This window comes from Schistocerca piceifrons, chromosome 8 (assembly GCF_021461385.2).
Source record: "Schistocerca piceifrons isolate TAMUIC-IGC-003096 chromosome 8, iqSchPice1.1, whole genome shotgun sequence".
NCBI lineage: Eukaryota > Metazoa > Arthropoda > Insecta > Orthoptera > Acrididae > Schistocerca > Schistocerca piceifrons.
The window spans coordinates 132096751-132120329 of NC_060145.1; the positions used below are offsets into that span (position 1 = coordinate 132096751).

Consider the following 23579-nt stretch of genomic DNA (forward strand, 5'->3'; position numbering starts at 1 on the left):
CATACTCTTGTGGTATTTTCTGAGATATTCTGACTTTGGTTCGCACGGTAAGTCCACAATACTTCATGAACTTGTAGCACCAACCAACTCCACCTTTAAAGTCTGTTAAGTTCCACTGTAGCACTAGCTTACAAGCATGTATTTGAATCATTTTTGTATTCATTCCAATGCCATTTTGACAGTATCCTTGAATCCATTTCAATACATCACCATCTAGTTTTTGCTATTTTGCATTCAGTCCTCTATTTGCACATTAAGTCTTCCTCATTTTTTTCAGTTCTTCTTTACTAGCCCACCAATCGCGAGTAGTTTCTTCTGTTGATGGAGGTCTGAAATGCCGCTCAGCTGCTCTGTTTCCATGTTCTTCTTATGCTATTACTTTCAATTTATAGCCTGTATCAAACGAATACCTTTTATTTTTTCCATTTGAAACCAGCTACTAACAAAAATATTGTACTGTTACCAATAACACAAGTCCACTGGCACCACAGATTGCAATGATGCATCATAGGCTAGACAGTGTTCTGAGTTTATGAGGGCAGGGTGGGAGGAAGGTAGTGTTAGCAAGCTTGTGAATCACCACAACTCATGTTCATTGCATCAGTGCACAGCTGCTGCCAGTTGAACCCATTGTTGCCAGACAGAGATAGGATTCTCGTGACATCAAATATTTGGCCATATTTAAGACTGCTGGGAATTTTAAATCAAACATTGGACATTTTATATTAATTTCGAGAATAAGATGCACCTGAATTTTGGAGGCAATTTTTCGAAGAAAAAAAGAGTGTCTTCAGTCCATACCATACGGTACTTATCAATAAAACAAACTTTGCACTACACTAATTTGGGACCACTCTATCAAATGAACCTGTAAAACACTGCTTTAAAAATAATTTTGTTTGTAATGGGAAACAAACTGACACCTTCCATTGACACTGGGTGTCGTATGAAAGAAGTGATGAGCAGTGTTTGTTTGGTCTGACCCCAGCTACACATCACAGAAATAAAATTGCCAAGATACTAGAGATTAAACGCCTGACAACCCTTATGAGAGAGACCCTGTATATATACAATAAAATTGTGTTGACTACTAAAAGATATCTGTGCCTCCCAACATCCAGTCCCCTCCATTGCTCAGCCTATTGCTGCTGCAAAATATTATCATATCATCCTGCTACATCTTTAAGACTTTAGTAGTTTCTCTAAAAGAATACTGTGAAAGGCATGCTCAATTGTTTACACAAAGTCTCATAAAATGCCAAGAATGACATTTTATTGTTTAAATATTGTATTATCTGGTAACTGTATTGAGACCTATATTTTCTGTGGATATATCTTTACAGAATTAAAACAGAGATTGACTAAATATATTACTCTAGCTGCCCTTATGTCTTAGAAAGGAATATAAACAGCATAATATGCGAGTAGTTATGAGCATATCTCTCGATAGCATTCTTCACTTGCCTTATACTTAACAGCAAAGGGTTCAAGTCTGAGCTGAGCTATCCAGATGCAGATTTACCAGGTTCACTTGGAGGGACTACCACACCAGTGTCACATTTCTAGCAACTTTGATACTGACAAAACATTGTAGTCTATAATTCCTGTATTAGAAAAACACACTGTGGCAATGAAACATTCAATACATGACAGTACAGTGCATGAATCAGCAAAACAAAATTTAATGAATTTAGTTGAAATAATGTCTATTCTTGTAAGTTTTTACTTTTGAATGGATGTTCTAGATTTCTCTGGAGGAGGACAGATTAGCAGTTTTTGACTGTTTATGGCACTACTTTGTGTATATATCCAAACTGCTTTATCTCTTGACATCTTTATACGAATCTTATGTGCTGACTGTAAGGTGTGATCATTTCTAATGAATTAATTTTTGGTGGGTGTTCTGGTATAACGACAAGTGACAGCACAAAGATGAAAAATGCAAGAGCAGAGAAGGCTGTGAGATGACGTCAGCCAATAGTTCACTTACTAGGACTGCACCACAGCAGGAGCTGTCTCTAGCTGAAGAGAATATAAGCACAGCTCCTGCCAGCCTCGGCCGGACAGTAGATGCCAGACAGTAGAAGATGGACACTAGAAACCATGGACTAGAAGAGAGCACTACGATAGCCGTGTCTTGTGACCCATATCCATTACTTGCATGGACAATGTATATAGCGAAAGACATTGATTGTTTGCATGTCACTAATCACTTGCGGCACTTTCTTGTAGACCAAAGTTCAGTGTTGTCAATATACTTTATTGTAATAAAAAGAAGCATTAAAGTGATTTGCTGGCATTGTTGTATAGCTATCTGAGAAAGCAGAATCCGTTAGGCACCCTATAAGAGATGAGTGTGGGCAGGACCCCACAGTGGGACATTACAGTCAAACCTGGCTATTTTTTTCTTTTTAAAAATGATGCGATCTGCCCGACACTGTGTTAAATAACATCACAAAATTATACAGCAGTGTTGCTTCTTTGTTTCTGGTATGAATTAATATTTTTGCCAATCTATTACAGCAGTGCAAGGCCTGCTCTCTTCGAGTAAAGGCAATAAATTGGACACTCTTCACACACGTACATGCACACGCACAGCTGCGCACATACTACTACAGTATGATGAGTTATTACCTTTATTCTTTTTGATTATTTAAATTACCACTTTGGACTTTCAATTATCAAAATATATCATACAAGTAGAAATCAACTGAGATAAGGTGGTTTCAAATGCTAGAAGTTAGAATTAACTCTTTATGTCAGAATTGAGAGAACCAATGACTGAGGCGTACAGTGTCAAAACCGACCAAACAACTGAAAATGTATTTTCCAATATGGATGAAGAACCTCCAGAGACAAAACAATGATGGTCACATACTTTTTTCTTTCATAGTAACATCCTTAATGGTTTAATATTTAATATCTATTGTTTTGTGAAATCTGATTCAAAAGGAACCTTTTCTTTTCTTTTCTTATTTTAATTTTAAGTTTTGGCTTGACCAGGATGGATGAACTACAAAAATTAAGTTTGTATGGAACCCTCGGTGAGTGAGTCATACTCACACTTATTCTGATTTTTTTTTTTAAATTATAAAGCTGCACTCTTTTAAAATTACAAAATCTTGTGAAAAAGTTACTAAAGGAAAATAAAGTGACATTGTAACTACTACTCTTTATAGTAAAAAAAGGGGGGGGGGGTGTATTTCAATGTAACTTATAAAATAACATACCAAGGACAACATCAAAAGACTGAGCTGAATACGAAATAGGATGCCTCTAATTAAACGTTTGTAGATCACTTATATCTTGAACAAAATAAAAAGAAAATGATCTGCAAACATTCAAGCATGTTAATAGAATCATTATTATGATTTATGATAGTCACTGTTCTCACACAATGAGTAATATTGTTTTAAGTCTTTCATTTGCTCTCATTTACATTACAATATCAGGCATTTCATGTGAACCACTGGTGCAAAATACACATCCCCAGAGGAATGGTCACCACTGCGAGATACAACAGGAATGATCATTTGAAACAAAAACGCCTAGTAACATGGCCTCTAAAATGAGTACCTTCAGAGCTATGAGCACAATTTCATCTTCAATACTGTAAGCCTAGTAACATGGCATCTAAAATGAGTACCTTCAGAGCTATGAGCACAACTTCATCTTCAATACTGTAAAGCAAATCTCTTCTACTGTAAGCTCTTTGCTTTCCATATTTTGAGAGGTGGTAGTATGGACCAAAACATGAAAAACGTCCAGTAAACATGGGCTCTAAAATGCATACTTTAAGAGATATGAGCAGTTATTCACCTTTACTCCTGTGAAACTCATAGCTCTTAAGGCATGCATTTTAGAGACCATGTTTACTAGACTTTTTTACTTGAATGATTGTTTTTGTCATATCCCTGAATAAAGACACAAAAAAAGACACACCACAAATAAATTATACGAACAGGACCAAAATCAGTAGATGTGATGTATATGTACAGACAAACAAATGACTACAATTTCAGAAAAATTGAACAATGTATTCATGAGAAAGAGCTTCACAAATTGGTCAAGTCAATAAGGTACTGATACACCTCTGGCCCTTATGCAAACAGTTATCTGGCTTAGCACTGGTTGACAGAGTTTCTGGATGTCCTCCTGAGGGATATCATGCCAAATTCTGACCAATTGCCACATTAGATCATCAAATCCTCATGATGATTGGAGGACCTTGCCCAATAATGCTCCAAACACTGTCATGGGGAAAGATCCTATGACTTTGCTGGCCAAGGTAGGGTTTGGCAAGTAGGAAGACAAGCAATAGAAACTCTTGCCATGTGCAGGCGGGCATGTTTGGAGCATTATGGGCAGGGCCCTCCAACCATCTCTGGATTTTGATGAGCTAACATGCCAACTGGGCAGAATGTGGCATGATATTCCTCAGGAAGACAACGAAAAACTTTGTTAATCAATACCAAGCCAAATAACTGTTTACGAAAGGGTCAGAGGTGGACCAATGCAATAATGACTTGCTCAGTTTGTGAGGCTCTTTCTCTTGAATAAATCATCCAATTTTTTCTGAAATTGTCATAATTTGTTTTTGTATACATGTACATCACATATCACGTCTAGCAATTTCCATTCAGATAATTCGCTTATGATGAGGGTGGTTGTTGTTGTTGTTGTTGTTCCCCCCCCCCCCCCCCCCTTACAGTATATGTTGGAGGAGGGGCCGGGGGTGATAAGTCCTAGAGCGGAACCAAGCAGCTTCTGATGGATGTAGGCTGCAGTACTTTTGCAGAGATGAAGAGGCTTGCACAGATACACTACTGTGCACAGCTGTGTCAAATCAGCCTTCCAACTGAAGACCACAACAACAACAACAACAACAACAACATGGTTACAACCATATTCAGAAATTCTGGATTTGTAAAGCAAACAAACTGGAGACAGGAAAGTATAATGGGATTGTTGATAAGTCCTGCTAATACCTAGGATTGTAATAAACAGAAAACACAACTGATACTGAGGTTATAAATGATCAGCCATGCACATCCAACTAACATATAAGACACAAACATAGACATATGGGCAATCATTAGTCGCATATATAAATGCAGTTAACAGATGCACTGTATGTCCTGTGGAACAGAGAGAATGAACTCCACACAAATAATAATAGTATGCCATTTCTGTGGCTTACATTCACTCTACAGCAAGATTAACATGATTAGGACTGAGTATATGGCAATGTGAGCATTAGCATCCAAGCACTAAGTATCATATAAAGTAAATTAATCAAAAAGAAGTGCTAAAAATAAATGCAAAAAATGTATAAAAAAACTCAAAAATGGTAATTATTTATGGGCTGCCTGTTAGAATTAAACTGATAAAGGTAGTATGCTTTCCCAATATTCTGGGTAGGAACTAGGAAGTAAAAGAAGAGTTTACAAGGAGCTTAATACATTGCATTTTATCATACAAAATAGGAGATAAGTATCCAGCCAAATCACGGGCTTACCTCTCATGTGCAAAGATCTTACATTCCATCAGTTAGTCATGTAAAAATGTTCACATGAAACAAGAAACTCAAACTGGTGGGTTCTCTTTCTAGAGAAGGAATCTGTGTATCAGAAGGCAGTCTCCAATACAGATAGATGTCCAGGTATATCAACAGGCTCACCTCAGTGGCAGCTGACCAAGTCAGCTTCACAAACACATGACCAACAGACAAGATGTCTGTTTGCAATAACTAAATATTACTCAAAAATATTTCAACTGGAAATACTGAAACTGAATCCAACTGACTTAATAGTGGATGAAGATATCAAATAATGCATTTGAATATCACAATTTCAATACACCATTGCATAACACTGTGTAAACTTTATATTTTAATTGACATTAATTTTTATCAGCACTGATTATATAACTACCTTAAAATTGTACTACTGATAAACCAAAAGTGATACAATCATAAACAATATGTCTGACAGTAGGTGAGCTGTACAGTGAATATGAAATGTTGAGTAAGGTTGGAAAGTGACCAGTGTGGGGAAGAACTCATTTCAATAAGCATATTATTAATATGTCAATGTGATCTATAGGTAGCGCCTTTCATTAGTAATCAAAAAATCCTGGGTTCTATCCCTGTCACTGCTTAAATTTTGAATATTAATCACAGTCAATGGCAGCCAAGGACTTTTGCCATGAGGAAACTCCACTGCACTGCCAACAGCCTTGTCAAAAGTGTGGGAGGAGCAAAGGTTCAGGACAATCTCATGCTCCTGGGATGGGAAAAGAAGTGATATGGGGATGTAGGAGACAATGGAAACCACTAGGATGAAGACAATGTGTATCCACAGAAATTGTGAACTGGAATTGGGGAGAGGTGGAGGGGCATGGGAGGCTAGAAAATAAGAAAAAGGAAATACAAAGGCTCAGTCTAGATATAGTTGGTATCAGTGAAGCATAACGAAAAGAAGATAAGGGCATATTGTCAGACGAATATAGGGTAATATCAACAGCAGCGGAAAATGGTATAACAGGAGTAAATGTAAGTAAACATAAACTCCATCCACAGGCCCTGACAGGCCCATCAATACCAACTGACTGCTAAATCATCTTCTGCTAACAGCTTCAATGGACGCAGTATGGAGGGGCTGGTGTCAGCTCTCAGCCATTGTCAATTTCTGTGACTTCTCAATCAAGCTGCTCCTTAATTGGGCTCATGAGGCTGAGTGAACCTTATTCCTGTTCCCCTGCCAAGATAAAAACGTCCGTGGCAGTAACAGGAATCAAAACCAGGTCCTCCACGTGCCAGTCAGCTGTGCTGACCCCTCAACTACAGAGGTGGACATAACAGGAATCAGGTATGTTACGAATAGAAAGATATGTCAGAGAGTGAGTTACTTTAAACAATTTAATGATAGTATTATTGTCATCAGAATTAGCAGCAAACCAATGTTAATGACAATAGTTCAGGTACACATACCAAACCAAAAGATGAAGATGTAGACAAAGTATATGAGAGCATTGAACAACTACTCAGTATGTAAAAGGAGATGATAATCCAATACTTACGGGGGACTGGAACGCTGTTAGAGAGGAAGGAACTGAAGTCAGTGTTATGTGAGAATATGGACTTGGTAGTAGGAATAAGGGAGAAGGAAAACAAATTGAGTTCTGCAATAAATTTCCTAGTAATAGCAACTACACTATTCACAAATCAGAAGAGCAGTAGGTATACTTGGAAAAGGCCTAGAGACACAGAAAGATAACTGTCAGTTCACGTCATAGTCAAACAGAGAAATAAGGTATTGGATTGGAATGTGCACCCGGGGGCAGATGTAGACTCAGACCAGAATTTAGTGGTGATGACAAGTAGGCTGAAGTTTATAAGAATCATCAGGAAAAATCAAATTGGAAAATGTGGAACACTTAAGTACTTAAGAATTGTGATGTGTATTTGAAGTTCTCAGTGGTGGTAGATACTGCAATAAGAATACCACAATAGGCAGTCCAGTTGAAGAGGAAGGACATCTCTAAAAAGGGCTGTCACAGATTAAGATTGTACACAACCACCAAGATATAGAAGAAATTGACTCAGTCAAATTCTTAGGTTTGAATGCAGATAAAAGTTTGAGCTGGCAGACACACATTGAATACCTGGCAAAACTGAGCAGCTTTGCATTTGCAATGCAAATATTATCAACTGCAACTGACATGGATACACGAAAAGTTGCATATACAAGCTATTTTTGAATCCATTATTAGGTATGGTATTGTTTTTTGGGGTAACTCAACAAACATAGTGCGGATACTAAAAATACGGAAAAAATCATTTAAAATAAGTGCACTGCAAATCACAAAGAACCATGTACCCCATTATTTAGAAAACTTAAAATATTAACTCTGCCATCCTTATACATATATGAGATTATCATATTTTTGTACACCAGACAAGAATTATTTGAGGGAAACCATTTTGTCCATTCACATGATACTAGAAACAAATAAAATTTTATGCTTCCCACCCACTGCCTCAGACTATGTGCCCAGGGACCTCAATATATGGGAATGAAAATTTGTAATAAATTGGAAGGGAACAAGTTGATACAGATGAATTTAGGTTCACTTAAAAGAAAGCTATATGAGGTACTGACACTGAAGTGTTATTACTCAGTGGATGAATTCATGCAGGACAAACTGGAAATTTGAGCTGGATACAATGTGCTACACATTCCAAGAAATATCCTTATAGTTTAATTATTTATTGTAATGCTATTATTTATTAATGTAAAAAGCATTGTAACTGTATTATACATTTTTGCATGTCTCCTATATGCACACCAAATGGAATGCAAATGTTCGCCATGAGATGAATAAAACACAATTCACAGAAGTTGGACAGACATATATAGATACAAGGAAAGGTGCTGTAAGGTGAAATGCCTGAGGAAAAAATGTGAAGAAATCAAAAACCAAATGGTTGTTGGGAGGACAAATTGAGGTTATAGAAAAGTAAAAACAACCCCAGGTGAAATTAAAAGCAAACATGCTAACGTTAAGAATGCAATAGTATTTCCACTGTTGAATGCAGAGAAGTGAGAGGATAAATGAAAAGAGTGGACTTAAGGTCTTTACAAAGGAGACAAGGTTTCTGATGACATAATAGAAGAAGACTTGGATGTCAGTCTGGCAGATATAGGGGATCGAGTGTTACAGTCAGAAGCTGGCAGAATTTTGGAAGACTTGCAATCAAATACAGAAAAAGGCATATATAAGATTCCTTAGAAACTTCAAAGGTCATCAGGGAAAATTGCAAGCTGGTGTGTAGAATATATGAGACAGATGACAAGCTATCAGACTTTTGGAAAAATACCAGCCACACAATTCCAATGATAGCAAGGGCAGATGAGAGTGAGAATTATCGCACAATCAACTTAACATCCCATGCATCCAAATTGCTGATGAGAATAATACACAAAAAATGGAAAAAAATTATAAATCTCTTAAGTGATGATAATTTTGGCTTTAAAAAAAAGGTAAAGGCACCAGAGAGGCAATTCTGACATTTTGCTTGATACAGGAAACAAGATTTAAGAAAAATCAAGAAACCTTCATCAGATTTGTTGAACTAAAAAAAGCTTTTGATAATGTAAAATGGTGCAAGAGGTTCACAATTTTCAGAAAAACAGATGTAAGCAAAATGGAAAGATGGTAATATATATACAATATGTATAAGGATCAAGAATGAACTTTAAGAATGGAAAACCATGAACAAAGTACCCAAATTAAAAAGGGTCTAAGATAGGAATCCAATTTTTCACCCTCACTGCTCAGTCATCAAAGGAGCAATGATAAAAATAAAACATAAGCTCAAGAGTGGAATTAAAAATTCAGAGTGAAAGAGTATCAGTGATCAGATCCATTGATGTCATTGCCATCTTCAGTGAAAGTGAGGAACAATTTTGGGACATACTGAATGGAATGAAAAGTCTGCCAAGTACAGAATATGGACTGAGAGTAAATTAAGAAAAGAAGTAGTAATGAGCAGTAGCATAAACAAGGTCAATGGTAAACTTACTATGAAAATTACGGACCATGAAGTAGACTGAGTGAAGGAATTCTGATAGCATGGAAGCTTAGTAGTGTATGTTGGACGAAGCAAGGAGGAAATAAAAAGCACACCAGGACTGGTAAAGAGTGTATTCTTGGCCAAAATAAGTCTATTACTATCAAATATTGGCCTTAATTTGAGGAAGCAATTTCTGATAATGTATGTTTGAAGCACAGCACTGGACTTTGGAAAAATAGAACAGAAGGGACATGAAGAATTTGAGATGTGGCACTACATAAGAATGTTGAAAATTAGGTGGACTGATAAGGTAAAAAATAATTTGTGAGGAAATAAATATATGGAAAACACTGACAGGAAAAAGGGACATGATGGTAGGGCATCAGGGAGTAACTTCTATGGTACTAAGAGAAGCTGTAAGGGGTAAAAGCTGTAGGGGAAGACAGAGATTGGACACAAGAGGGGAATTCTTCCAATCCATATATGGCATACAGCAAACCAGTGCTTAACAGTATTGGTTAAAAACAGTCTTTGTTGCAATTTTATTTTTTTATTTTTCAACAACGCGTTTCGCCTTATTTAGGCATCTTCGGGTTATTTTTTCTAGATGGACACAAGAGGCACCAAGATCTGCATAACGCGTTCCTGTTCGCTCCTGTGAACGGGAACGCGTTATGCAGATCTTGGTGCCTCTCGCATCCATCTAGAAAAGATAACCTGAAGATGCCTAAATAAGGCGAAACGCGCTGTTGAAAAATAGAAAACTAAAATTGCAACCAAGACTGTTTTTAACCAATACTACAAGAGGGGAAATTGTTGCAGGCTTCATCGAACAAGAGGACTGACTGCTTCCTACCTCTGCCACCGCTTCCCCCCAAAATAACAATTATGGTTAAGAAAAACTATGTAATTTTAATAATAGCTGTTCTAAGGTAAAATTTTAAGAAGTTGTGAAGCAGTCATTTGGAGCAGTTGGTGCTGAATTGATAAAGCTTTTAGCAAGAGATTATTTTAGTTTGTGTGTGGCAAGTCAGGTGCACTGTTTCACTTTAAAAATTCGTCTAGTGATTAAATTTAGAGTGGTGTGTAGGGACTTGGACATTTCTCGCTGGTTTTAAGTTTTCATGGCTGGAAGACTCTTGACTGTATGTGAGTGGTAGTTCCATTCTGTGATGCACTTCTGTGGATGATCAAGCAACATTTCTACTGAACTTTAACATTAAAAGCATAGGCAAGATTTGGATACTGGTTCTGCTTTCAGGGTAGCTTATTTGACGGAGTAATCTGCCAAAGCTTGCTCTTTATTCATGCAATTTTAACTGCACATAGCTGAAATTCTATTTCTTTTACTTCAGTGAGGAAATTCATGGTGTAGGCTTTTAATTACTTGATGTAAGACCATCATATTTTCGTGAGTTTTGAGTTAACGATGTACAGAATTCAAACTTAACAATTGTGTTCACTATGTTTATTTCTTTGTTTCCATTGTATTTCCTTTTACTTTCCTAAACTTATTTCCTCATTTATTTTTGCAATATATGCCCAACTTTGGACATGTATTTGCTGCTCATCCGATAAATTCTAGTTTTAGACAGCTGGTGCAGTCACACAGTTAATAGTGCAGACACATAGCAGTAGATGATCCTCCCCAAAGACTATAGGGCCACACTTCATCACCAGGGTCATTCATTAGCCATAGCCACAATACATTCCCTATAACCAATTTGAGATCACTGACATCATATGTCGTGAGTTATTTTTTCAAAGATGGAGTCAGCTTGCAATGTCACAGCTGATAACTGCTTTACCAATGCAACCTGATATCCCTTACTTTCAACCAACCCAAGATCCAGTGCCTCAATAGTAAGGTCATTGCATTTACGTGGAAGATACAATGTGCTCTGGTATGAATGAGGCTGCCTTGGGTGTGGTATCCCCCAATTCATGACCTTAGATTTCTACAACATATGTTACCCTGCAGAGTAGCATTTCCTTTCCTTTTTCTGTGCCAAAGATGGAATCCTGAATGGTCTTTGCTGCTTTTTGTACTTGATTCAGACAAGAGATAATAGACAGTTGGAGAAAATGAGGAATTTCATAGTTTAAATATAAATCATTAACTCCAAAGCCTTATAATGTGTTATAATTGGGGAATTCACCAGGTGAGCAGATTTCAAGGATGCTGCAAAGTGAAAATGGAAAAGCAGCATCAGATACTTCAATGTACATTGGCATATAACTGTAATGTTAATATAATAAGTTAAAAAACAATAATTTAACGATATCCTAATAAGTGCAGAAGTAAGGCTTCCAAAGTATCAAGAGTGACAGTAAGTTCCATTCCTCACTGAGTACTGAGATTTGATGCAAACTAAGTGCCATTAGATCTTGACTTGTATGAAAATCAGATGTTTATGTGGATATTGACTTAATGAGAAAATTTTTTCCACAGGAGGTTTTACAAGACAAAACAAGTGACTGCAAATCAGACAGAACTTATATTACAGAGGCAGCTGAGGCTGCTTGGCTAAGCAGGGACCGACAGTGTGGTTACTCCTGTAAGCAACTACGTTCAGCCTAATACATCCCCAGTGAATAGAATTGATTATCTTATGTCATGTAAGTGTTACCATTTTATACACCTGATACCCACTGTCTAGCCAGCACTGCATGAAGGCTTTGTGAACCAAGAGCAGTTGTGTTGTCTGCTCAACACACCAGAAGATAAGACACTACTGGAAGTTTCAAGTTAAAGTACCTTAGATGTGATGGTGACATCAGCTTATAAGCAAATAAGCAGCTCAGAAATCTCTCAAAATTTAACATACTCAGAATAGTGTCCACAATTTTCAAAACATATGAATTATAGATTAGCCACACACCAAGAAAAGAAGGAAGATTAGAGTTTAATGTCAGTTCAACATTGCAGTCATTATAGATGGAGAACAAGCAGAACCAGGTCAGGGAAAAGTAAGGCCATCAACAGTGTCCTTTTCAAAGGAACTATCCTGGCATTCACTTTAAGTGATTTAGGGATACCTTAAAATAAATAAATCTGGGTGGATGGTCTTGAATGTGAGCCCCACTCCTTCAGAATGTGAGATGTGTGTGGTAACAGCTGCATCACCATAAGCTGCGCACAGTCAGTGTGCATGGGAAAGCATATCAAGATACTGATGATGGTAAATAAATTTAGAAATTTGTGGTAAGGACTATGGGACCAAACTGCTGAGGCCATCGGTCCCTAGGCTTACACACTACTTAATCTAAATTAAACTAACTTACGCTAAGGACAACACACACACCCACGCCTGAGGGAGGACTCGAACCTCCGATGGGAGGAGCTGCATGAACCGTGACAAGATGCCCGAGACTGCTCAGCTACCCCGCACTGCGATGATGATAAATAACAATGTGCTAAAGCTGAAGTGTAAGCTCCAGCGCATGCTAGAACAACATTGTTGTTCTTCCTACATGCCTACACAATCTGTTGAATATTAGAATCCACTGTGTACTGATATTCTTTCAACCAGCAGAGGGACAGCAGCAGTAGAGGTCTGTCAGACATAACTTCTAAATCTGAAGGAATAAAGCAACAGGAAGAGTACAAAGCTAGTGAGAAAGCAAAGGCATGGATTATATAAGAGTGAAGAAGGAAATGTACCATGTCCTTTTCAAAGCAATGATCTCAGCACTTACTTTTTAGGGACACTATTGAGAATCTAAATCTGGATGGGGATTTGCTCCTCCTACACGCAAGTTCAGGGTCTTAACATTTGCACCACACTGCTCAGTCCATACGTTAGTTACATAGTAACTTGGCCCATAGATCGTATTCATGATAAACTTTTATGGTATAGAATGTGGCAACAGAACAATATATAAGATCTGTCTCAATTCAAGAATTTACTGAGGTCAGGCAGTTCATAACCCAGTATGATTTCTTTCCTCTGCAGCTAGTGAGGGCAGTCTTACAATAACCATTGAGGTATAGAGGTCAATCCAACATTTTAAAAGTACTAGTATTGCTCTCATCCATGAATGAAGAAATTCTTCTGTCTGCCAGATTTGGGTTAAGGGAATAAGTAAGATCTCTTAAGATCTTGAAAGGTATGAAACCTGGTGTGTTCAAGTGTTGGAGTCAAAGACTACGGAAAATCCAGTTGCTGGTCTGGTCTGAACTACTCTTTCCAACAACACATCTATAGTGACAAAATCCTGGATCCCAATTGGTGGCGTCTGTGCCTTTCACTAAATTTCCAGTTGCTTTGCTATTATGGGTGCTCTGGATATTTCCATTTCATATTAAACATCACACATATATACTCACCATTAGCTCTCATACCATTGTTGATGTAGTGGAATAATTGCTCTCATTAATGATTAAATAGTGTTTAGCCCTTGCTACCAAAAATGTTACTAGGCTGTCTGTAATTAGTCCACATATAAATCTGCATACAACTGCAAGCCTGTACCAGCTTATAAATGAACAAATAAATAAATTGCAGAACTGCAAAATTTCACTTCAAAATGTAATTGATGGCCTTCACAACAGGCCTACAGATTGAGAAATGTGTTCATCTGTGGTACTTTGTATCAATGAGACCACCCATTTCTGAGTGCTGTGTCAGAGAAGAAACATAGTCAGTTAAATGTAAGCGTAGGCTTCCGCGGCCGTTGTCTTCTTCAAAATAGCCAAAAGACCTGCCAACATGAATAGAGAGGACGGGTACAAGCTTCCGAGGTCTTGGCTGCCTGCAATAGCAGGGCTACGGAGCGGCGGCAGAGCCGTGGCGGCCCATGCAGACACGCGGAGAGCTGCAGTAGTGGTCGCGAGCACACAAAGCAATGGCACGCCGCAGCCGGCTTCTGGACAGCATGGAAACAGTGTGACATCACAGCCATCACCTGTTCGCTATTCGTCCGTCTCCTCCAATGGGGTGGATTAATATAAAGACCAATAGAAAACAGCTATTTCAGCCAATGACAGATAATAACACCAATAAAGCATACCTTTCACCCCTCCTCCTCCTCCTTTTACAGCCAATCAAGTAATGACACGGTTTTCTCGTGCAGCTATTTAAGGAACCAAGTGTGTTCATTTAGCAGTTAACGTAAGGCCCTGATGAAGGCTAGCTGCAACGCTGACCGAAACGTTGGCGCATTTTGAAATTATGACGATGCGGGCTGATACCCTGAAGAATTTTATTGAAGATAGTCAGTTAATTTACAACATCTCATTTGCATTTCCGAGTGCCCATCTTGGCAGCTTCTTTTCAATCATTGTTGGATATAATGGGTGTAAACGGATAGAGAAATAGTTACTTAAGTGTAATTCAACAACTTCCCATTAGCATCTGTGAGAATGGGAGGGAACACATTCTTCCTGTGTATCATACATTAATGGAATTTCACAGTGGTTTAGACAGGATGGATATAGATGTAGATCTACCATAAGGTACCAACTGACATACATGATAAAAATACAGTATTACATGTATCAACATAGGAAGTGCCTAATTCCTTAGTGGAACCCATTGCACTTTTCCTGTTTATGTATGATATATCTGTGCAACATACACCGAAACACTTGTTGGAGACTTGTCCGGGATCTAATTTACAGTTGTTTTTTTTTAAATTAATTTGCAGTTTTAGGCTTTTATAACAAAAAGTGTTATATACAGCAAAATGTGTTAAATATGGCATGAATGTAAACATTACGAAATGCTACTGACTGCACACTTTCACTTGTCCTCTTTAAAATTGGTGCAAGTTGGCTGACTTCGTGACACTTGGGAATGTTTACACTCAGCGTCAACCATAGCTATGCAACAGTATGATGCCCCATAACAATAAGTAGCTGTTGTGGATATCGAGTATCCCATATATGCTGTTTTGTGTAGTGACTGTTAATAATATTTACAACAATGAGTGAATAGGCTGTAACTGATCCTTCTAGCAACTCATAAAAACTTCTACGACGCATTAATCCATTACATGTTCATTTCTTTTATATACTATAAACTAGTTGCTCAAGGTGGTGGCACTTGTCTCATCAGCCAATGTGCTATGAGCCAGTTGCAAGCTTCTGCTCCCAGCATCCTCTGTTCAGTGGCCAAGTATAAGTGTGAAATCAGTACAGATCAATTTGTTACCACAACCTGAATTTCGCATTTACATTCATTGACTTCATCAACTCACAACTAAATTATCACTTTCCAATTTAACCTAGACCTTAGGCTATGCATGCCACAGATACACTATTGCCACAACCTAGATTTATTTGGGGTTGGGATTCTCTATCATATTCCTCTCATAAGTAGGCCCTATTTCCTGTAAACGTACATAGGGAAGAACATGGCTAGTGTAAACATGGAGTGAGAGTGGACAAGTGTAAACATGGAGTGAGAGTGGACACAGAATAAGTCTGAAATAATCTTTGAAATAATTGTATAATCCTGTTGATAGTTCCTCAGGTTGTAGTACACAATTAGACACAATGTTGCACCAGTCCAGTTATGGTTGCAAACATGAGAAGTTAAAATACAATTTCAGTCCTTTTGTCTATGAGTTTTTTGGCAAATAAATTTCAAGATTATTTCAAAAGATTAGTACAGAAAATATTTTAAGTTGTGGTTTATGAATCTATAAACAGTACCCTATTGGTTTCTTGTGTAACATTTCATCTAAATATACATAATTAAAGTTAAACTTTCAAAATGCAGTAGAAATAACACCACTGGCCAGAATAATGTCAAATTGCAATGGAACATTATTGGAGAAGGGGGGAAAACGTATGGCAGGAGAAAAAATAGAGCAAAAATTGATCAATAGATGGTGCTGAATGTGTCAGAATACATAAATAAAACACTTGTCACGCGCACGACCCATTGAAGTTGATATAAACACGCCGGGTACATGGCTTTTCCTCTTTTCACATCTGCGGTGTTCGCCATGACTGTCTCAATGCAGAATCGTGCTCTGCTTGTAAATCTGTATTGCAAGAATGATGACTGTGCACATGTCACTCTGCAGAAGTTCGGGACACTTAAGGGTTTGAAAAAGGCATTGGTTCGATGACTGCCATGGGGCTAGAGAAAATGATTCGGAAATTTGAAGAGACGGGTTCTTTTGGTGTGCAACCTGGTAGAGGGAGGAAACAAATTGATTCGTTGTCAGTGGAAGCAGTGGCCACAGCAGCGTGGGAGGAGTGAGTCGTGGTGTGCAAACATGTAGTGCACGGAGAATTGCCCGAACATTAGACCTACCCGTGAGCATGATGCGTAAAATCCTAAGCAACATCCTTCTTTGCTATCCATTCAAAATTACCCATGTGCACGGATTGCTTCCTGTTGACCTGCCAGCAAGAGAGACCTTTGCTTTAGAATTTCTTGCTCACACGGAAGTGGACACTGATTGGCCATAGAAGATCTTGTGGACAGACAAAGTCCACTTCCATCTGACAGGATATGTCAATACACAGAATTGTTAAATATGGGCAACGGAAAGTCCACATGCAAATCAACCAGTATCACTTCATCCTGAAAAGGTCACTGTGTGGTGTGGATTTACGGCATCATTTATCATAGGGCCATATTTTTTCGAAGAGACAGGTGCTTCCAGTCCTGTTACTTGTATCGTCACAGGTAAGTGCTATGAGTGTCTTTTGCACAACCATGTCATTCCAACTCTCCAACAGCAAACCATGCCATTCCAACTCTCCAACAGCATGGATGTGTGAATGGGATCATTTTTATGCAAGATGGCACACTTCCGCACATTGAAAATCCAGTTAAGCAGCTGCTGAAGTGGCATTTCGGTAATGCTAGAATTATTAGCTGCCATTTCCCTACAGCCTGGCTGTCCCAATCACCTGATCTTAATCTGCGTGACTTCTGGCTGTGGGGAATCTGAAAGATGTTGTGTTCAGTGTTCTGATTGCAAACTTAGCTGCATTGAAGGCACACACTGCGCAACACATTCTGCACATGACCCCAGAAACACTGATCAGTTGTGGAACATGTTGTTTCTCGATTTCAACATGTTGCAGAAAATGGTGGACAGCATATTTAACATGTTTTGTACCAGCACACGGAAATTAATAATCTGATATGATTTTGATTGATACTTTTTATCCAGTTTTTGGCCTCAGGGCAATTGAAAACCGATTTCTCCCATCTGATGTGATATGACCTTGCTGTGGTTGGTTGTTTTGGGGAAGGAGACCAGACAGCGTGGTCATCGGTCTCATCGGATTAGGGAAGGATGGGGAAGGAAGTCGGCCGTGCCCTTTCAGAGGAACCATCCCGGCATTTGCCTGGAGTGATTTAGGGAAATCACGGAAAACCTAAATCAGGATGGCCGGACGCGGGATTGAACCATCGTCCTCCCGAATGCGAGTCTAGTGTCTAACCACAGCGCCACCTCGCTCGGTGTCTTGCTGTGGTGGATGGGCTTATGTAACTAATAGTATCACACCTGTGCACCCTTGTACACTGAGTAGTACAGTTTGTTTAATGTCAAACATACACCTTAGGCATGTTGTACGATTCATTTGTCATTTGTAGTCAACCACTATTAAATTATGATGCTTACAGTGCCACCTATTGCTACATTTTGTAACTATTTGTTTTTCTTCTGCCATATATTTTCCTGCCCCTCCTCCTCCAATAATAGTCTGTTGCAATTTGACATCATTCTCACCAGTGGCATTATTTCTACAACGGTTTGAAAGTTTAACTTTAATTATAATCACCCTGTAATACATTCCAACTGTCTGTATTATTCTTGAAGAATCAACTTTGCCAAGATCGCTAGTAATTCTCTTTATTACTATTACTGGTTTTGACAGGTCCATGCTTCATCATAGGATCTTATAACGTTATTAGATGTTTTTTACAACACTGGAAATCATATGGCAATGTTGTGTCAAACTTTTAAATAAAAAGCGGCAGAGATCAGCAGCATGTTACAAATAAAATACAGTGTATGCTGGGGCATCAGCATAACATGTACGTTTTAATTTTGTAGTATTTTATTTATGACGTTCTGATTACCCCTGTCATTTTTATTGCAATGTAATGCAACATCACTTCGTGACTTTCAGTGTCGTTAAATGAAGGAACACCTAATAATGTTACAAGATCTGATGATGAAAGTGTAATATGTCAAAACTGGTAATAGTAATAAAAAGAATTACTATGAAACTTGGCAACTTGATTCTTCAAGAGTATTATAGCCTTTAGATCGCTCCCAATGCAATGTCAAACATATATAACACTACAATTTCGTTTCATATCCAAAATGACCCTCGGGGCAAGTGTGGACAGTTGAAGAGGCGTAAGTGGGAACAGTGTCCACTGTTACCCCAATTCCAATTAAGAACAGAGGCCAACATTCAGTTACATAAACATACTTTTATAAATGAGTTCGAGTAAAATATGTATATTGTAGATGGTGAGGACATATATCAATGAAGCTGGCAATGCTAATATTGACGTAGAAAAGGTTCAAAAAGTGGTAAAAGAAGTTTACTTCAAAAAGATGAGTAGGGCCTAGCTAAGTGAAAACAGAAAAAAGACAATTGTTGAATAGTATCCATTATTATACAAAAACTTTTCCAGATCTGTCAGTCAGCGAATCTGAACTATTGACAATACTTTGCAGGATTAATATTTATTACAGTAATCACTGACAAAATATATGGGAGAAACAGGCAGTCAATAACAGAGCCGAAAGCAAAAGGATTAAAAAAAAATTGCTATAATTTCGGAGATCCCAGGAATTACGGGAGAGCTGGTCACCCTACCTACTGCGGAACCTGCAACTTTGTGTGATGCTTCACCTTCCACTTCAGGTGCAAGCAAAACTGAAATTCCAACTCTTGAAGGCTGAAGACCTTTCCCAAAAGCTATGAGGCAATAAACACCAAGGCAAAAGAAATCTTGCAGTTTACACTAGTACTCTAGTCGAAGACAAGTTGGAAGCAGCAGTGGTGGGTAAAATAGCAACATCACTAAAGAAGACTTAATTCCAAAGCAAGAAGGAATTGATCATTTCTGCAAAAAATAAAATTGGTAATGATACAGACAGTGAACCAGAAACCCTTTCATCCATTGTGCCAGAATCTGAGGATGAGGGATGCTGTGAAAGAGATGATGAAGCCCAACCTTACAAAAGTTGACAGATGGTGAAGTGAGGTCTGATGATTTTGTTTTGGATCATTTGAACACCAAGAAGACTTTTTATATTATGTTGGCCATCTTAGCAATACAGCTGGGTTAGGGCAAGTGTATGTTACCTATCTGCAGAAAAAAGGCTCAGAATTTGTGTTCCCTGTTGTCCCAGATGAGTCAGTAGTGAAGAGGTCTGATATTATCTGTCACCTACCCTTCACAAAAATGACTGGGATACAAAGGCAAGGGAGGATGCTGCAGTTTAATATTGATTTTGAAATGTTCATTATTCGTTAAAAATATCCCACAGGTTAATTTTGATGTTTATGACACTTATAAAGGAATAAATAAAACTTGTTGGGAGAAATTTGGGCTCATTTGTATCAAAAACATGCTGTCTGCTTTTACCTCATGCAGTTTAGCCAGTGATCACACTTATCCTGCGATTAGGTAAATTTGGGCAGGTAGTCAAAATGTTGAACATGCAAAGAATTACTTTACTCCTCTTACTGTGCAAACTGGTTAACCCAAAGATGTCAAACTCCAAAAATCTGCCTCAAATAGATTTCAGATTCATGAAACAAAGTGTCTACATTTACATCTACACCCATAATCTGCAAACCACTACCCCACATGCGTGGCAGAGGTATGTCCCACTGTACCCATTATTAGGCATTCTTCCCATTCCATTCATGATCAGAGTGCAGGAAGAATGATTATCTGAATGCCTCTGTGTGTGCTGTAATTATTCTATCTTATCCTCACAATTGCCATGTGAGTGATACATAGATGGTTGTAGCATATTCCTTGAGTAATCATTTAAAGTTGGTTTTTGAAATTTTGTTAGTAGACATTCTTGAGATAATTTATGATTATCTCTAACTGCCTGCCACTTCAATTTCTTGAGCATCAGTGTAAAACTCTTCCATGGGTCAAACAAACATGTGACCATTCTTGCTGCTCTTCTCTGTATACATTCAATGTCCCTTGTTAGCCCTATCTGCAAAGGTGCCACATATTTTAGCAATAGTCTAGAAGGGATTGTATGAGTGATTTGTAAGCAATCTCCTTTGTAGACTGATTGCACTTCCCCAGTATTCCACCAATAAACACAAGTCTACCGCCAGCTTTACTCACAACTGAGCCTATGTCATCATTCCATTTCATATGCCTACAAAGTGTTACACTCGGATATTTGTATGAGTTGGCCAAATCCCAACTGTGACTCATTGAATTATAGTCATAGGATACTACACTTTTTTTAGTTTTGTGAAGTGCACAATTTTAAATTTCTGAACACTTAAAATGCATTGTCAGTCTTTGCACCACTTTGAAATCTTAGCAAGACCTAACTCAATATTTACAAAGCTTATTTCAGACAATACTTAAATACAGATGACTGCATCACCTGTAAAAAGTCTGAGGTTATTATTAATGTTGTCCACAAGGTTATTAATATACAACACAAACAGCAAGTGTTGAAATGCGCTTCCTTTGGACACACCTGAAGTTACTTCTGCATCTGTTAATGACTCTCCATTCAAGATAACATGCTGCCCCTCTCCCTGCCAAAAACTCCTCAATGTAATCACGAGTTTCACTTGATAACAAATGTGATCATACTTTTGATAGGTATGGTACTGAGGCAAATGCTTTTCGGAAATCAAGAAATACTGCATCTACCCGACTGTATGGATACAAGACTTTCAGTATGTCATGTGAGAAAAGTTACTAACCAACTAGTGCAAGTTGGGTTTCACATGACCAATGTTTTCAGAATCCAAGCCGTTTGGCATACAGGAGGCCATTCTGTTCAAGACGCCTCATTATGTTTGAGCTCAGAATATGTCCTAAGACTCAAATTGATGTCAAAGATATTGGACAGTAGTTTTATGGATCACTTCTACTACCCGCCATGCAGAGGGGTGTGACCAGTGCTTTCTTCCAACTAAAGGGCACGGTTTTTTGGTTTGAGGAATCAGTGACAGGTTGTAATTAGAAAAGGGGCTAACTTGGCCGCAAATTCAGAATATAATCTGAAAGAGATTCCACTGGGCCCTGGACCTTTGGTCAGTTACAATGATTTCAGCTATTTCTCAACACTATTGACCTTACTACTGATTTCATTCATCTCTTCAGTGGCACTAGGATTCAAGTGGGGCATTTTATTTGGATTTTCCTTTGTAAAGGGACATTTGAAATCAGAGATAAGCATTTCAGCTTCTGTTTTGCTACACTCAATTTCAGTTCCTGTCTCCTTTGCTACAGACTGGACACTAACTTTGATGCCACTAATAACCTTTACATACACCAGAATTTCTTGTGAAAGATCATTTGATAATATTCTGCTACAATACTCACTGATATCATCTTGACAACCGAACACGTTTTTTCCACCATATCTCTATCTAAAGCTCTGTGCTTTGTTTTACACCTATTATGCAGTAGTCTCTGTTCCTTTAGAAGTTTCTTAACAGTGACTGTATACTGTGGAGGGTCCCTCCCATTACAAACTATTCTTCTGGGTAAATATCTATCCATAACATGGTCAAATATTCTTTTAAACTTGAGCCATAGTTCCTCTACATGCTCCTGGCCTGCGCTGGAGGTTTCAAGTTCATTATTGAGATATGACACTATTCATTTTAGACCCAGTTTACTGAACACATATATCTTTCTGCTTGCTTTCGTTGCCCTTTGTACTTTCGTAATCATTGTTGCCACAACAACTTCATGATCACTGATACCAGTTTTTATGTGGGCCTTGTCAAATAGGGCAGGTCTATTTGTTGCCATTAGATCCAATATACTTCCATCATGAATGGGTTTCCAAGCTATGTATTCCAGGTAGCTTTCAGAGCTGTTTTAGGTGACCACTCAAGCCTCACCCTCCTGTACATATAACAGGTGTATTCTAAGTAGCCCTGCTTTAATGGCTTCTAAGTAGGCCTTTTTTAATGGCATCTGTGCTAAGCTACCCCCCACCCCCACCCCCACCCTACACACACACACACACACACACACACACACACACACACACACACACACACACAAAAAAAACTGTTAAAAATGTGCTATCTTCGGTACACACTAGGGCAAGATTAACATTGTACAGTACAAAAGCTATGTATTATTAAAAGGTCTGTAGCTAAAACGAATATCTCGATTTACTTACAGGCAGTATAACACAACACCAACGAATACAAACAGATAATTGCTTTGAAAATACTCGATGTTCTTCACAATTCTCCTTGTCAGTCTGGGCAAGCTCCGTGGGGCCTGGAAGTTTGATGTGTTGATGAAAACCATCCATGGTCTAACAGTTTCCTTACGCTTCCCGAACCATTCACGGGCAGCGGGTGGGGATAACAAAATGTTGGCTGGCAACTGGAACATACTGATTGCATAGTCTTGTCAATAATTTTTTGACGTGAAACGGAAAGAAAATATATTTCTCGTGATTGCTCTGTTGTTATAACCCGTCACTGAATTCTGTATTTTACACTCATAGCCTTATTATACCGTCAGCATTTTACATTTCCTCAAGAACTTGCACTTCTTAACTAAAATATTATTTTGTCACCTGTCTGATTATAATTTTAACATACTTTTTATTAATAAATTGTCTTTCACGTACTTATTCCCCGTCTGTTTCTCCTCTTGAGTAGTAATTAAACCGCTGACCTCAATATCCATCTCGTTCATACTGCTGACAGAAGCTAAACAAAACGTATGCGGTATTTACGTACAAAAGCCTTTAATAGTGTTGATTTATGTGGCAGACTGTCTCGGGCTTATATTATTTGTACTGTTGTAATGTTTGTACC

At 38.2% G+C, this 23579-nt stretch overlaps 1 protein-coding gene across 1 annotated transcript in view; it reads right to left on the reverse strand.

Moving 5' to 3' along the window:
- The window catches only part of LOC124711423 (prenylated Rab acceptor protein 1), a 48865-nt gene extending 25286 nt beyond the window's left edge, over positions 1 to 23579 (reverse strand). Inside the window, exons 1-2 of the mRNA XM_047241489.1 lie at positions 23390 to 23579; positions 22928 to 23149 (exon numbers count right to left, since the gene is read on the reverse strand). Coding sequence (XP_047097445.1) covers positions 22928 to 23149; positions 23390 to 23457 — 290 coding nt within the window. The 5' untranslated portion in view covers positions 23458 to 23579. The remainder of the gene's footprint in view (positions 1 to 22927; positions 23150 to 23389) is intronic.